At 51.2% G+C, this 16,398-nt stretch overlaps 1 protein-coding gene across 3 annotated transcripts in view; it reads right to left on the minus strand.

Annotated features, from left to right (window-relative positions):
* Positions 1–16,398, minus strand: part of C2H10orf90 (chromosome 2 C10orf90 homolog) — a 246,237-nt gene that overhangs the window by 10,686 nt on the left and 219,153 nt on the right. For all 3 annotated transcript variants that reach the window (XM_065920157.1, XM_065920155.1, XM_065920156.1), the window contains 2 exons: positions 13,296–13,480; positions 11,193–11,370 (listed from right to left, as the gene is read on the minus strand). In XM_065920157.1, coding sequence (XP_065776229.1) covers positions 11,193–11,370; positions 13,296–13,480 — 363 coding nt within the window. The remainder of the gene's footprint in view (positions 1–11,192; positions 11,371–13,295; positions 13,481–16,398) is intronic.

Here is a 16,398-nt window from a genome sequence, read left to right on the forward strand (position 1 = left end):
GCCTGAACACTCGGACAGCCACCAGTGTTACCAGAGGCAGCAAGGGTCACCGGAACACTGGTGTGATGTGTTGTTTATGAGGCCAGAGCTCATTATCCTCCTCACAGAGTCCTTATCTACAGCTCTGATTGCAAAGCTTCATTTCTCCTATTGAACAAGTAATCTAAATGATAATCAAGTTCACACTGGATTTATTAGCACAGTGCCTTTGCAGAAGCTGATTTTTGGCAGTCACCCTGAGCACTTTGAAGAATCTTTTAGAATGTGCTTCACCAGCTTAAAAACACCAAAGCTAAGGGATGCCTGTTGGAGAGAATCCAGCCAGGAGCCAACAAGCCAGTTTGGAGTAGAGAGGCCAAGTCTACAGTGCCCAGTATTGTCTAAGAAAGACACGCCCTGCCCAAAGGAATGGAAATGGGGTATGTCTTAGGGAAGGAAACCTCTAGAGGATTTTTCCCCTAAGAAAGAGGGCCCAGTAGGTGTGTATTCTAAGCTCACAAGGGAGGCTGTTCATTATGTCAGTTTCAAAGCCAGTGAGCAGCTGGCCTTCCTGCGACTGGAATAATTGCATCATGGTCTTCGGGAGTTGAATCCAGCTACTTGCACATCATTTCCATTCGGCACGTCTCGCTGGGATCTCTAATTTGCTGACACAGGCAACAGCCAAGGGTCTATCTTGGACTAATTAACCCTCCAGAAGCTAAACGCTGTGCATTGCACCGTAGAAAAGCTAGTTAAAGACTCACAGGTTGTTCACCTCCAAAGTGCTCTTGTGATGATAAAATCCTGTGCTGGATAAACATCGTCATCTTTCTGCAATCCTTCTATGCTTCTGTGGGACCCTGAAGGACAGTTTCACATGGTGAGCTGCCCATTCCAGGCGCCTGGGTAGTGGGTGGAGGTTGTGTGTTTCATTTACATAAAAGTAACGCTCTACAACAATGAGACAGTGATCATTAGGACCCAAAAGAGAGACACTAATGTCACAGTTTAGAGATGCAAGGAGGTTCTCAGATCCTTCAGGTAAAGGTATCCAAAATTAAGAAATGAAAAAGAAACCAGAGGTCTGCAGAGAAATCTATTTCTCTTTCCACACTCAGGTCAAGAAATGAGGCATCACAGGCTTCTGGTTAATGCAAGTGAATTGTTCTCTCTGCAGAGAGCTTGGTTCCTGCACATGTAGACTGATCCTCGAGTTTCCAGCAGAATCACTATCCTGGGGACTCTGTGAACACACAGGGTGCTGGGCGCTAAAGGATGGATTTGAGAAAGGGTCTGGGCATGGGATTCCCAGGTGGCTCAGTTGGTAAGGAATCTGCCTGCAATGCAGGAGACATGGGTTTGATCCCTGGGTTGGGAAGATCCCCTGGAGAGGACATGGCAACCCACTCCAGTATTCTTGCCTGGAGAATTCCATGGACGGAGGAGCCTGGCGGGCTACCATCCATGGGGCTGCAAAGATTCAGACACAACTGAGCATGCACACATGTTGACACTGACCTGCCCCTAGGCATGGGGTGGTGGTGGGGTTATAAGAAGGGCCCGCCAGGCACTCTGGAAGCCCACGAACCTTCCCACACATCCTCATAAGGTCGAATCCTTGATGCAACATGGGCAGACCAGGGACCATGGCTTCAGTTCCTCCAGTTAGAAAAACCAAATCCCCAAGTCAAACTGTTTAAAAGGAGTCTTACCACAATTCTGTTGTTCTCTCTCTCAGACCCAAGAGCTCCATCACAAGCTGCTTTCCCATCTGTCCCCCAGGCCTTCTCCTTTATGGTCCTAGATTCAGTTTACTTGGCTGTCTGCCATAAGAAGCCCCTGAACAGGCTAAAATCATGCAAGTTCAGTTCACTCAGCTGTCTGCGGTATCAGAAACTCAAAGACGGACTCAGATCCCACACAAGACCAGACTCTAACACACTGAACGCTCAAGGGCTCCCATCAGTTGCCTAAAATGTGCATTTTTTCCCCCTGGGTTCAGCAAAACAGGTACAGCATTTCTCACAATGAACTCACTGATGAATAAAGGCGAACCAAAGGAGCTAGGCAGCCTTACCAGCCTCTAAGGTTTAATGACCCCAGTTCTGAGTGACCTCATTATACATGGCAGGAAATCATCATTGGTTTCTGCTTCATGAAAATAATACTAGTGTTAGTACGTTAAGCGTCGTGTTTTTATAATGTACCTTCGATGCTTCCTTTGGCCTTCCTAACCCTCCACACCATGAAAGAAGTGTCCACTTGGGATCCAAGTCTGCAGACCTGAATCAGGTTAGGCCTCAGCTTGGTGCTCTATGCCCTGGAACTGGCCACTCAAGCTTGCTGGTCCCCTGTTCCTCCTCTGCTCCGTGCGGGGATAGCATCTGCCTCAAAGGTCCTAGGGAGGTCTCACAGGAGTGGTCCACATGAACATGTACTGTAACCTTGGAGATGCCAGCGGCAGCCACAATGCTAACAGCCACCAGTCTCCAAGCATCCCCTGCCCTGGCCCCCATTTGTGCCTCAATTCATCCCGTGACTCAGTAAAGCAGGTGTTTTCCTCTTTACAGATGAGCAGAGGTCTCGAAGGTCAGCAACTTAACCTCAGGTCTCCAAGTAAGCAGCTAAGAGGCCTGAGGATCGAGGCACTGATGTTTAGGCTGTTTACTCTCTACAGAAGATAGATGGCTGCGGTTCTCAAAGTGGGGGCTGATGCTTTAGCAGAGGCGCCAACATCTGTGTGGTGTCTGCTTCCCCTTCATCCCCCAAACCAGCAGCACCCGCATCACTGGGGAGCTCATCACAAGTGAAAGTTCTTACCCCTGCCCCAAGTCAGCGGGCTCAGAAGTTCTGGGGCTAGACCCGTGTCCTGTGAGCTCTCAAGTCCTGCAGGGGATTCTCAGGTTTGAGGACCACTGAGAGAAGATAACAAGAATGATAAGGAAAACAGTCAAGTCCTTCCAGGGGTTTCCAGGCATTGAAGAAGGATTGCCAAATATTATACAGGAAGCCCAGGAAAATCTGCATTTCAGATCAACAATGAAACATTTTTAGCATAAGTATATCCTATACTCTTAATGAAACCTCTTGATGAAGGTGAAAAAGGAGAGTGAAAAAGCTGGTCTAAAACTCAACATTCAAAAAAATGAAGATTGTGGCATCTGGTCCCTTTACTTCATGGCAAATAGATGGGGAAAAAAAGGAAACAGTGACAGACAAAATCACTGTGGACAGTGACTGCAGCCACAGAATTAAGAGACATTTGCTCCTTGGAAGAAAAATTATGACAAGCCTAGAGAGTATATTAAAAAGCAGAGACATCACTTTGTTGACCAAGGTCTATATAGTCAGAGCTATGGTTTTTTCAGTAGTCATGTATGGATGTGAGAGTTGAACCATAAAGAAAGCTGAGCACTGAAGAACTGATGCTTTCTAACTGTGGTGTTGGAGCAGACTCTTGAGAGTCCCTTGGACAGCAAGGAGATCAAACCAGTGCATCGTAAAGGAGATCAGCCCTGAATATTCACTGGAAGGATTGATGCTGAAGCTGAAACTCCAATACTTTGGCCACCTGATACGAGGAGCCGACTCATCAGAAAAGACCCTGATCCTGGGAAAGATTGAAGGCAGGAGGAGAAGGGGGCGAAGGAGGATGAGATGGTTGGATGGCATCACTGACTCAATGGACATGAGTTTGAGCAACTCTGGGAGATGGTGAAGGACAGGGAAGCCTGGCATGCTGTGGTCCATGATGTAGCAGAATCAGGCACGACTGAGCAACTGAACAACAACAATATTCCATGTAATATTTGGGGCCTACTTATGCTAAAAGAGGTTTTGATGCCCTGAAATGCAAATTTAACTGGGCATCCTGTATTTTCACTTAGTGACTCTGGCATCCCTGTTTGGAGTGTGTGAAGAAACTCTCCCTGCCGTGGCAACAGATAATCAGGTCACCGGCTCCAGGGCCCCCACGGGCATCGTCTGATGCAGCTGCCTGTGTCACGGGGAAGGCAAGCCTCTGCCCCAGTTCCACAGTTACTTCTCTGGTAGCTTATTGCTTCTCTGCCATTTTTCAGCCCTTGGTGTGGGGAACACCACCCTCCCGGGTTATTTCACGTTGTGACATCGGTGACACGCTTTCCGAAGGGGTTTTGACTGGCTGCTCCTTCTCCGCTGGCTCCGCTGGGTGACAGTGTGAGGGCCGTGTTACAGATTCCAGGGGAGCCCACGCGGAGAGAGGTTCTGCGCCTGTCAGTGGACAAGCCTTCAGGGAGTCAAGCTGGCCACAGTCTGTGAAACCGGCACCACAGCATGCCGCCCAGAGGACCCCGGGCTCTTCAATCATTGGTTTCTGGCACTGCTAGACCAAAGGGATTCAGTAAGGAGAATAAGACCTTCCCGCAGTCTCAGATTTTTGTGGGAAATGGCAGATGGAAATTCCAGTCGGGGCTTCTTTAGCAAAGCATGGTATCGGGTTGGCCAAAAAGTTTGTTAGGGTTTTTCCTTCACATCTTTTAGAACAAAACCCGAATGAACCTTTTGGCCAACCCAATAGATAGTCTTAAAAGCAAAGATTCCTAGAGCTATGTTTCCAAAATGGTTGCTTGAGAATTAGATAAAAGCATTCCAAGGTCAAAGAAGTTTAGAGAAAATAAGCTCAAACAAATTTAAGCAGGCTTCTTTGTTGCAGGACTTATCAGTGCCTTTAACATACATGGGCATTGTAAACCTCCCAGAGAATACAGTTTACAAAAAAACCCAAAGGAATTGGTCTCCCTCTTGAATGTATTTTTGCTTGTTTAGGCTTAATGATGCTGGGGGGGAAAGTGACGATTGCAGAACATTAGCAAGTTATAATTAGTTTTTAGTTTTTAAAGTTATTATTTGTGGCTATAAAATAGGATTTTAAATATATAAAATGTGATATACTGCCTTCACATTTTCTTAAGAATATGTGTGTGTGTATGTATGTGTGCACCCATGCACGTGCGTGTGTGGGCTGAATGGCAAGTTTAAATTAGTCATGTAAAGAAACTGCGGCAATGGCTCAAGTCAAACTTCACCATAAAACAGCAACATCTAGAACACATCTGAATGGCTAGCTGTTGATCTGGGAGTCACTGCTTGCTCAGGTCCAGGGTTTCCCAGCATTATTTAGAGAACCACAAAATATGGTGATTTATAGATGATGAATAAACTTTCATTCTGGTTGCCAAGTAGATTTATATCCTTAGTGTCACTGAAAGGTTTATTACTGAGCTGCACTGGGGGATAAAAGGGAAATCATTTGGAAAATAAAATCCAGGCAATTGGGCGAGTTCCCATAAAGACTTTTTTCCTTACCACTCTGCAGTTCTGTGTTTTCAACTTGCATTATTTTAATTGGAAATAACACTGTCCTACAACTCTACTTCTAATCAATAGACATAAATTGATCTTTTCTTCCTGTGTTTTTTGGGGGAAAAAATACAACACACAACACCTTTATCTTTGGTCTGCAAAGGATACCAATAACAGCAACATGCAAATATCTTTGAATCAGGGAAAGTCTTTTAGCTAAATCATGCTTCTTGTTTTCTTTGCAGACTGATGAAGTAACAATTGATTTTTATCTGATAAGCACATTTTAAAATCCCTTTGTGAGCAATGGGAGAACTAGCCCCAAATATTTTTTCGGATGATTGATGGAAAAACATCCAGGAGATTAGATTGGAGATTGTAGGGATGGTGTGGCCAGCACTAGCTGCGTGATGAACAGCACATTTTTATTACTGCGATGACTTCTCCAGCCATCTCATATCTGCTGGGTCACTTCTCTAGCTCAACGCTCAGGGAATGCAAATTAATTTTAATACTTGTTCCAGCCAAAAACCATCAGTGAAAGCAGATCGGCTGGAGAAGGAATTCTGCAGTGCCTTCCGGAGAATTCCGCTCCTCTACTGGTCCGTGATCTGAATGGCTGTGCTTGGCTCACCTTGGAAAGTGTGGATAATGCAGTTCAGATTAAGTTGCTTGGCTTTGCTACACGCAGCAGAGCTTGTCAGGGTGACTTGGTGTAGTGTGTGCCCACTGGCACTTAGAATCCAGGGAGATTTTGCTGGCATACTCACAGGACTATAATCCAAAGTGGAAAGGTAAGGAGGTAGGGCATGTAAGAGATACACAAGAGATGGGAGTGTTCCAGTGAAAAAGGTAGGGAGGTGGAGACTGGATGGATAGTCAGGGAGGGCTTCCTGGAAGAAAGGCCTTCCTGAAACCATCTTCCTAATGGATTTCCTACCCATTCACGAGTTAGGAGACCATCAGAAAGAGCCACGAGGACCACTCTAATTGTCAGGGGAAAGAAACAGATGCAGGCAGGCCGGCCGGGGCTGTTTCGGCATGCCTGGCTTTCTGACCATCGTGGCACTGAATACAGGAGCAACGGTGATTCATGTGAGTGAAGGGCTCGACTTCTCAGCCAAAGTCACCACACGGGACTGGAATCAGACGCAAGAGCCTTGGAGGTGAGAGATTGAGACTGAGGCTGGGCTTGAGCTGGGCTAGGGAGGTTAGGCAGGACGCTGCAGGGCAGAGAAGAGGGACAGACAAAATTCTATCAGGCAGTTTGGGGGTACCGATGGCGCAAGCTCCCAGGGGTAAGGAAGGACAGCCTGTGACCAACTAGGAAAAGGAGGCAGGGGTGCCAGTTGGGCTGGGAGGGGTCTGGGATGCATGGTGGGGGTAGGACCCAGGGAGGCTTGAACGTGGAGATGGGGAGGGCTCGGTTGGGAGAGCCACAGCTAGGGCTGGAAAAAGGCACAGACGGGTCCCCGGCAGACACTGACCAAGCCCCTCTACCTGTGGGTGACGCTGTTGTTGGGTTGCTGAGTCGTGTCCAACTCTGCAACCTGCAGGACATCAGGCTCCTCTGTCCTTCACTATCTCCTGGAGTTGGCTCAAATTCATGTCCATTGAGTCGGTGATGCCATCCAACCACTTCATCCTCTTCCACCCTCTTCTCCCTTGGCTTTCAATCTTGCCCAGCATCAGGGTCTTTTGCAATGAGTCAGCCCTTCGCATCCCGTCAAAGCATCGGAGCCGTGCCACCTGCTAAGTGCAGGGGCTAAACCGCCCGCCACCTGCGGGCGCTGCACTGGTGATTCCCATGTGCTTTCAGCCCGTCCCGCCCCCGATGTGTCCTGCTGCAAGGACTGGTTCTAGAACACTGATATCCCTAGGTTACAGTCGACCCTCGAACAGGACCAGCCTGCAGCCCTGGGACCCGGGTAGCTGAGCAAAGGGGAAGCCCTGCCTAGAGCCCCAGGTAACTCTGGGGACAGGGGGCAGGCAAAGTTCCAACTGGGGAAGGAGACAGAGGCCCACCAGTTAAAGGGTTGGCATCTCAGGGGTTGAGAGCTAAGGCCGGCCTCCCAGCCTCCTCCCCAGCCTCCTTGAGGCTCATCTCCTCTCTGTGACTTGGCAATCACCGCGTTCCACTAATTCCATCACCCAAGAACCTCTGCATCTGTCGCCCTTCTGGGTTCACTGCCCTGCCCTAGCCTGCCTTCATCATGTCCAGCCTGGAGCTACGTAGCCTCAGCTTTGATCACAGAATAAGGAGAACCCTGGAAGAAGCAGATACAATGCCTGGTGGCCCCCTTGGACTGCTCTCTGGTGCCTCGGTCTCTCCCTTTTCTCCCCACCCCCATCTACAGTCCAGCCACAGCCGACCTGAGCACTCGGCGACCCCTCCCCATGCAGCTTCCACATCCTCCCCCAGCACGCCCCAGCCTCCCCACCCTGCACCACGACCCGGCTGCAGGGTCTCTTCTCAGTACCAGGCCTCCTCCATCAGGACCATATTCATGGCGGGAGCAAGGCCAGCCTGTGGGTTGTCATGGCAACCCCCTTTCGCAGCACTTAGCAAATCCCAAGATCACTGCCTTTTGTCCCTGGGTGCTTTCCCCCCAGAGGTGAGGAGGTCCACGGGACCAGTGCTGTGCCCAGCACACAGAGTCCTCAAGAAAGGTTTGCTGAGAGATAGAGGAAGATACCTCTTGCACCACTGCTAGAACCAAGCCCAGGGGGCCCGGGAGGCTCCCAGACAAGGCGAGAAAGAGGCCATGTATTTGTGTGCTCTTGGAACGCAAGCCATAGGTGACAAGTGAGTCAAAACAGACTGGGGTTGCCGGCAGGACCTTTATAATGCTACTTCCTGGAATTTCTTGGGTCCCAGTTGGTCGTGAAAATCCCCCATCTCCACACGGGAGCCTAGTGAGCACTCACATATGTGTGCACACACACACGTGTGCCCATACACGTGTCACTGCCCCATCCCTTAGAGGCTGCCCGGGATTCACTGGCCAACAGGAAACAGAGCTGGCCCGCCGGCCCTCGCTGTAACTGCCCTTGACGTCCGGCACACGCTTTGCCCCAGCCCTTGCTCAAGGGGGCGTCTGTCAGCTGCTGAGGGCCCCACCTGAACCCCTCCGGTCTGTGCCAGGAGGGCCCTGATCGGAGGCAGCAAACCCAGCTCAGAAAGCAATCCAAGTCTCCCTTCTAACAGACGCCTTGACACTGTAGCGGGAGCTCGTTCACGCATATGATTTATTAACTAATTTAGCATGTAAGAAAAGCATCTGCATCTCGCTTTTATCATCTTGCCAGCAGACAGGCTGAAGACGAGATGCGGCCTGTAGACGTGCTTAATGGGGCCTTAAGCACTCCTGCGCTTGTCCAGAGCTCACACGAGGCTCTGGGTTCAGAACTTGTCTGAGTGGGGCGGCCTAACACAAACAAACACGAGGGTAAACCTCTCATCAGCCATAAATACCACGGGGATCAGAAGAGCGGCTGTAAAATCGTGTGCCGGAGCCCTCCCAGAGCACTCTAGTCATCAGGACTGTCTCGGAACTGGGGAAATAAAAAGGTGCCTCGGTTATTTAAAACTATTGGCTGGGTCTCATCATCTTTTATTATTATACACAATTTTAAGATTTTTCAGTCCAAGGAATGTGAACATGTGAGGGTGATATCTGTTTGGGGGCAAAACATCACCGTTGGAGGAGAATAGATAAAACTGTCTCCCTCACCAAAGGTGTGCTTCCTCCCCTGTCCCTGTGACCTGATTGAGAAATCGGATCCATGCAGGTGTGTGCAAGTTAAAAGGAGGTCAGGCTGGGTGGATGGAGGTGGGCCCTGATCCGACGACCAGGGTCCTTGTGAGAGATGGAATTTGGACACAGACACAATGTGGGTGGAGGCAGGGAACAGAATGATACAACTCTAAACTAAGAAAGGCCAGAAGTTGCCAGAAGCTCCCAGAGCTGGAAGAGAGGCAGGGCACGGATCCTCTCTGCGCCTCCAGGAGAAATTGCTCCAGAGGACACCTGGATTTTGGCCTTCTGGCCTCGAGACTGTGAGAGGATCAATTTCTGTTCCTTGAGCCACCCAGCCTCAGGCCGTTTCTTACAGCAGCCCTAGGACATGAATACCCAGGACAAGGAAGCCTCCCTCTGACATTTGAGATGGCGATATTCCAGGCCACTGGGGCCCTGGTGTGGCACGGCTGGAGGGCAGCTGGCCCAGGGGACAAGGATGGATGGTCTCATGCCTAACGAGTTCCCAGACGTTCATGAGTCTCCATTTTTTCTTACACAAAGTGATGGAAGCGGACTGCAAAGGGAGCCTGTTAGACCTCATTTTTTGTGTATACATATGTGGAGCTCTGATGTGACACTTTCATACTTGTTGAGAACACGTTCGCTTATCTAACCACCTTCATCGAGCAGGGTCGTCATCGAGCAGGGTCTTCAAAACCGTTGAGGCCAAGTGGCCCTCACACCACAGGTACCATGGGCATCCTGGCAGCCCTCCCCAGGACAAAGCTGGACCCGGGAGGCCCTAGGGGGACCCCCAGCCGTGGCTGACACTTGGTCCCTCTTGCCAACTTGATACATCTGCACCCCAACCCAGATGGCTCTCTGTTGAGCCAGAAACTAAGGAGCCTGCACAGAATACATCCTCATAGCCAATATCTGCCAATCAGCTTCGAACGCCAACTTGAGACACATTTTCAGGCAGGGAAAGTCTTTGCACATACATTTTGCTTTCCTTAGCATTCTGGGAAGGGTCACCAGGGCCGAGCAGCAGGTGTCCCGCCAGATCCTTCACTGCGGGAAGGATGCATTCAAGTTCGCCTTTGCTGAGGACTTGGATGACTCCCCCAGAAGAGCTCTGGGGGTGGGGGGCGGGTGGAGGGAGACTCAGCCTGCCTGTGGTTAACAGGAATCCTATTCCAATGCCTCCTGTCCCCCAGCCGCTCTGTAAGATCCTGGTAATATTTGCTAAGCTGCATTTTATTGACTACGGTTATTTCCCCAGAGGACTTTTATTCAGAATCAGACCAATGATTTCACCTCCTGGGGCCCAGAACATTTTGCTAGGAAGATCTTGTTCCTCCATCCAAAGAAATAAAACAGAGGTTTCCCCAGGCCTCCAGATTCTAAGATTTGGGTTGGCAGGCCATCAGAATATGTTCCCATGTCCCCATCCTTGCCCTTGTCTCTTCTTGCTATTCTTTCTGGTTTAATAGTCTGTTTATAACCTCCATGAACAAAAGGACGGAGGCCAGCATTGCTCACCAAGCTCTCCCCGGCTCCCCGCGTGGGGTCTGGCCCAGAGAAGGTTCCCGGTAACACCTTCTCCAGGGAACCCATGAGCACCGCCCTCATGGGGTCCATGTGACACCCGCCTCCCAGGGCTCCCAAAGCTGTCCAGCCCGACGCAGAGCTCACAGCAGGAAAGGGTTTTGAGATGACGAATGTTGATGCAGACAAACTGGAGTCCACCTCTCGCCCTGAGACCGGTTTTGCAATCTATCAAGGGCAAAGCGGGGCTCCTGGAGTGTCTGTTATGGAGCCAAGAATCTGCACCGGCTATCCTGGCTGCCATAGCGCTTCTTTCCCAGCTGAAATGGGGATGTGTGTCCCCAGCTATTTCTGCTGAATTCAGGGCCCGCGGATCGCCTCTCAAGATGGGCGGGCTCCCAGGGCGGGCTGTGTGACCCCGAGGTTTGGGCACGTGGGTGAACACCAGTCCTGCACGTGTCAGGGGCACCGTTGGGAACATTGATTCGGACTAGGGTCCCAGCCCTGGGGGCCCGCGTCTCGCCTAGGCCTGGGGGCCTGCGTCTCGCCGGCCCTCCCGAGTCAGCTGCAGCTTACCGCTGAGAGGGTGGGGGACGGTGAACTGCTTCTTGTTGGCGCGGACAGGAAGGGGACTCTGCTTTGGAGCCAGGCTCTCCTTCCGCTGGGCTTTTCTCTGCTGGACCATGTGCTCCAGCTTCTTCAGACGTTCTTGCGAGCGAGAAATGAACTGAGGCTTGCGAACTTCCAGGGCCTCCTAGAGGAGCCAAGAAAACATTTTACGAAGTTATGCCTGCTTATGTATTCATGTATTTATTTTTTATTTCTTGGCCACACTGCAAGGTAGGCAGAATCTTTGTTCCCCAGCCAGGGATCGAATCCACACCTCCTGTATCAGAACCACAGAGTCCTAACCACTGGGGAACTCCCAAAACCTTTTAAGAGAAGTGTCATGAAAAGCAATGCATCCGTCTGATTTAGTCAAGAGGCTGATCAAAAGTACAGTGCAAGAGCACACCCTAATTTTCTTCCAACCCCTCACAGACAGATGGCCACAGACCTGTTGATGACACAGGCCTCAGTTAGCACTGAGGGCCCCACTGTAGCATGACTGAGTTACCAGCATCAAAGGCACACCTCCGCCTATTTCTCCTTCCACCTGGCAATTCATTCATCTCCAACAGATCAAAATCTGAACGCCCCGAAATGCTATATTCCAAGGTGACATAGTGGGAAAGGAATGTAAGCCTTAGGAGTCACCTGCTTCTGCCAGAGGCTGGATGCCTTCTGGAAGCTCAGAACCAGATCATTCTCCCAGCATGACTTGTGTATCTTTTCAGGAGAAGCAGTAATTGTAGCAAAGGGAAACAGCTTCTCCCCCCAGGAAGACAGAGCTGGCAGGAGAGCTTTTCTTTGCAAAACGGTTCTGCAGACTCCATAGAGGAGGTCAGAATCCCCGTGCTTTCTCTTCAGCCTCATCTCTCTCTGTGTCCCCGACTTCATGCGAGAACAAAGCTCCCCACACAGGTTTACTGAAGAAGAGTAACCACCACTGATAGGTCCTGCTCTGTGCTAGACACTGACCTCAATGCTTTGTGGGCATCTGTCATCTAAGAATCCCTGCACGATTCTGGAAGGCAGACTTATTTCTCCCCCGGAGCCATGAGCTCCTGGATGGCACAGGCTGTGTCTCCCCCACTTTGAACCCTGCAGTCACCGCCCCAGCTCTGCACATGGAGGGGGCTCAGCATGGCCCAGAGCTGCGGCCGCAGCAGAAATACCCCCAGCCCCATTCCTCTCCCAGCCCTCAAGGGGCTCACAGTTTCCAGGCAGAGGGCGGCATGGGCTCTGTCTGCATCATGGATGTGACCCTAGCTGTTGTGCCAGGAAAGGAGTCTCCTGGTCGCCTGGCCTCCAAGGTGCCAACCCAGGTCCCGGGGCCTGGGGAGATGGCCCCTGGAACCGCCTGTGGGGCCCTGTGTGGCTGCTGTCCCAGCTGTCTGCCCCAAGGCTGGAGGCCTGGGCGGCTTCAGGGCCACCAGCATCTCTCCCGATGGATCCACCCGGGGGGATGGGGGCGGAGCCCACGACCCATCTGCAGGGCGGTTTACAACACTCCGGTCTCCCAGGAGGCATGGCTAGCCTTCTCCGGGTTGTTTGTCCTCCTAATCTTTATATCTGTGTATTTTTTGAACTTTTAAAAAAAATGTGTTCACATTACTTCTACAATTGGGAAAGGACACAAAATGAAAGCTGCCATATCCTCGAACTCAAGCCCCTGTGACCTTGGGACTACCTTCATCTTTCAAAGGCTTAACATGCTTGTCTGAAGATGGGGCTGTAGGGATGGACTCCCGCCTCATGGGGGTGAACCTCTCCTTGTCTGGGCCCCAGAAAGTTCTCAACAAATGCTGGCTCTCCTCGCTCCAATCACGGTCACCATTGATGGCATGCGATTCCCAACCTAGCCTGGGTAGATAGCACCATCTCCGTCCTCACACGGGGGGACAGAGTCCCAGGGAGGTCAGGGGACCTGCCCAGGGTCACACAGCCGCCAGGAAGTAGAGTGAGCTCTCCAGCAGCAGAAGTGAGGCCATGTGTCCATGGGCTCCCCAGGAAGTCTCCCCTCAGTGGGAATCGCGTCGGAATGTATGGTGGGAGTCAAGCCGGACCGGGCCTTACCTGCAAGGTCAGGGAGCTTTCGGGCCCTTGCTGGCTCTCAGAACAGTCTTCTGGCAGGAGGTGGGTCGCTGGGTGCTCGGGGGGCGCTGGTTCGGGTGGTGCTGGCTCGGACTCAGGGTTGGTAGGGTGCTCACTCTCCTTGCATTCCTTTATTTTAACAACCAAGTCACAGCACGTGTAATCCCCTGGGAGAGAAGATTTAGAATTCCATTTAGAGGGCACCGAGCACTTTTCTCCTGGCTTCTCAACACCATTAGACACAGAAGACAATTTGGAAAATGGAAATGCCAGTGGGTTATTAATGGGCCTCGTTAAGCCGACGAGATCACGCCCATCACAGCCCCCCGGGTGCCCTGGTTGCAGGGAGGCATGTCTGTGGACAGCCAGACTCGAGACTGGCTATGCCACGCAGGTATTCCCTTGGCAAAAATGCTTTTGCAGCCAAGGCAAAGAAACTTCCTCTATTTTGCACTTCATATTAAGTCTGTCCTGTGCAATTAATACAGTTGGGTTGTTTGGGGACCGTGAATTAATTTATCTTATGTTTGCTACACTAATGATGTAAGACAGAGGAATGGTGTTCAATTACTTATCCCGCCCCTTAATCTACTGGAGACTAGCGCTGACTTGGCACTCATAATTGGGACTCTGTCTCAGCACTGGGTTTAGCCCCATCCTGCGGCCTTTGGTGGAAAAGGTCAGGGCTGGAGCCGATGTCACAGCACTTGGGGCAGAGTCATCTTTGGGGTGCTGAGAGGGGGAATTCGTATGGACTCACTGACCACTTACTGACCAACTGCTCCGCGGGGAACACAGTGTCTGTCCCAGCTCACTCGTCCCGTCTGAACTCCCCCCTACCCCATCACACGTCCCCCCAACCGCAGCCTCACCAGCCCTCTGTGGTCTGAAACCCAACCGCGTTCTCCTTTCTCCTCACGCACACGCCCTCCCATCTCCATGAAACCCCTTTGATCCCACCACCCGGTGACCTCCTACCTTCAGGCTGAGCCCAGATTTTTCAGGAAGCCTGCCGCCCCTTCCCAGGCACACCCCATCCTGCCTCCTGTGTGTGCCCCCCGTGGAACACATTGCACACATTAGCAGCATCAGGGGGGCCATCACAGGATGCTCCAACCCCACAAGCCTGGGACCTTCTTGAGGGCTGGACCACATCATAGTCACCCTGAGCCTCTCCAAACTGCCAGCCTGGGTGCCCTGGAGCAGCTGGTTCTGCTGGGTGGGGAGAGGTGGTCATTATGAGGCTCATGTGACCACAGGATGGAACTCCACAGTCCCATGGGTCCCTTAACTGACCCCCCAGTATAACCTCCGCCATCACACCAAGATCCTCTCTGGTCTGGACCAGCTGTCCTACATTCTCCCAAGGTCCACTAATGCCCCTGCTACTGACAAGCTCTACAAGCACACCGGACGTCTCACAGCTCATTCACGATGCATGTTGCCCGCCAAGTACCAATTTCAATTCTTTACCAACAACATGCTACTTAGAAGTTCACAAATCATTCTTGTTCTTCCAAACATTTGCTCCTGGTCTTTCTAGATCTTTCCCTATTGCTCCCCATTCCTGCTTCAGGACTGATTCCTAACTGAGATACTTGTCCCCAGCCCTCCAGCCAAAGTTAATTCCACTTTCCACTGCACTACTTCCATACTGTGTGAACCTTTATCCTAGCTCACCCCATACTCAGGGCAGCCAGAGGTCCTCCCATGCTCCCCCACCGCCAGATCCAGAGACCCCAAGAGCAGCGCCAACATGCCTGTCTTCCTCGGCGCTCACAGCACAGCTCCATCCACTACCTCCCTAGTCTCCACTTGGGCAGCCAGGCCTCCACGGTGATGTGCTCTGTACTCAGGTCTGGCCGGCCTCAGCACCGTCTCCCTGGCCCCCACTTGGACCTCTCCCATCCATCCTCCACATAGTCCAGGAGACACCCGCCCTCAGGGAACATCTAGTCAGGTCTCCTCCAAGGACTTGGCCCAGCCTCCCGTCCAGATCCCTTCGTGGGTTTATAAGGACCTTAGGTTCCTGCGGGCCTCCCCTCCACCCCACACTGTGGACCTCCGGATCCCACATCAGCCCTGCTCTTTGCTTTCTGAGTGTCTTTCCCTCTGCCCTTGGGGTCTGATTTTTCTTCCTCAAAAGCACTTCCTTGAGGAAGATGTCTCTGTCCAGCCTCACCTTGTATCACCTGGGGCATCCTCAGCTTCCTGACTGGTCACTCCAGGCACGGTTATGACCGCAGTGACTCTGGTATGCGACTGCAAGCACCTGGAGGGCAGGAAGCCCTGAGCCCTGTGCCTGACACACAGTAGGTGTTTAATAAGTGTTTCTCTGATGGTATATAGTGGGCATTCAATACATGCTTCTTTCATTTATTAATGAACAACAAGCTAGAGATTCACTTGTGTTCCACAAAAATTATTTTCATCAATTACCATAAATACTTTAACTTTTCCAATCCAAAGCTCTAGAATCTAATAGTTTTCTTTCTGTCCTTGGCTATAGCTCTTTGGGGACATTTTTATAGAGTGATTGGAAATCTAAATTTTCCTCTGATATAACTGGGCACCAGATATCTTTTTTCACTGTTTTATTCCTAAATGTTTTTTAATATATCAATAGTTTCTGCAATATTAGTTGAGGTCAGCCTCTTGGCCTTCAGAGAAAGGATGGTCTAGTTTGAATTCAGCCTCTAGAGAGGCTGAGATGGGGGCCTATCTCAAAGGCACTGTGAGGTCAGGGCCCTCATGCCTGTTAAGTGCCTGGTGCACATAGTACAAGCACCCCTCAGCCATTAGCCCAGCTGGTCAGCTACCGAGGACCATGGGCAGCCTGATGGACCCGCTGCCTTCGGGGCAGCCACACCAGCATCTCAGAGTTTCCCTGACTCCGCCTGAGAGCCTGCTGGGTGCCTGGACGCGGCCTTTACCCAGCCCCAGGCGATGCTGGCCTTGTGCACCGCAGGGCTGGGAATTCTGACCTGGGCAACGCTTTCTTTTCCCTGCCTGCAAGGCAGACTTGCCCACCATTTAGACCTGCTGGCCTTGCTTCCCTCATGGCTCACAGATGCATAAAGGCAGC

This window comes from Muntiacus reevesi, chromosome 2 (genome assembly GCF_963930625.1).
Source record: "Muntiacus reevesi chromosome 2, mMunRee1.1, whole genome shotgun sequence".
Classification (NCBI taxonomy): Eukaryota; Metazoa; Chordata; class Mammalia; order Artiodactyla; family Cervidae; genus Muntiacus; species Muntiacus reevesi.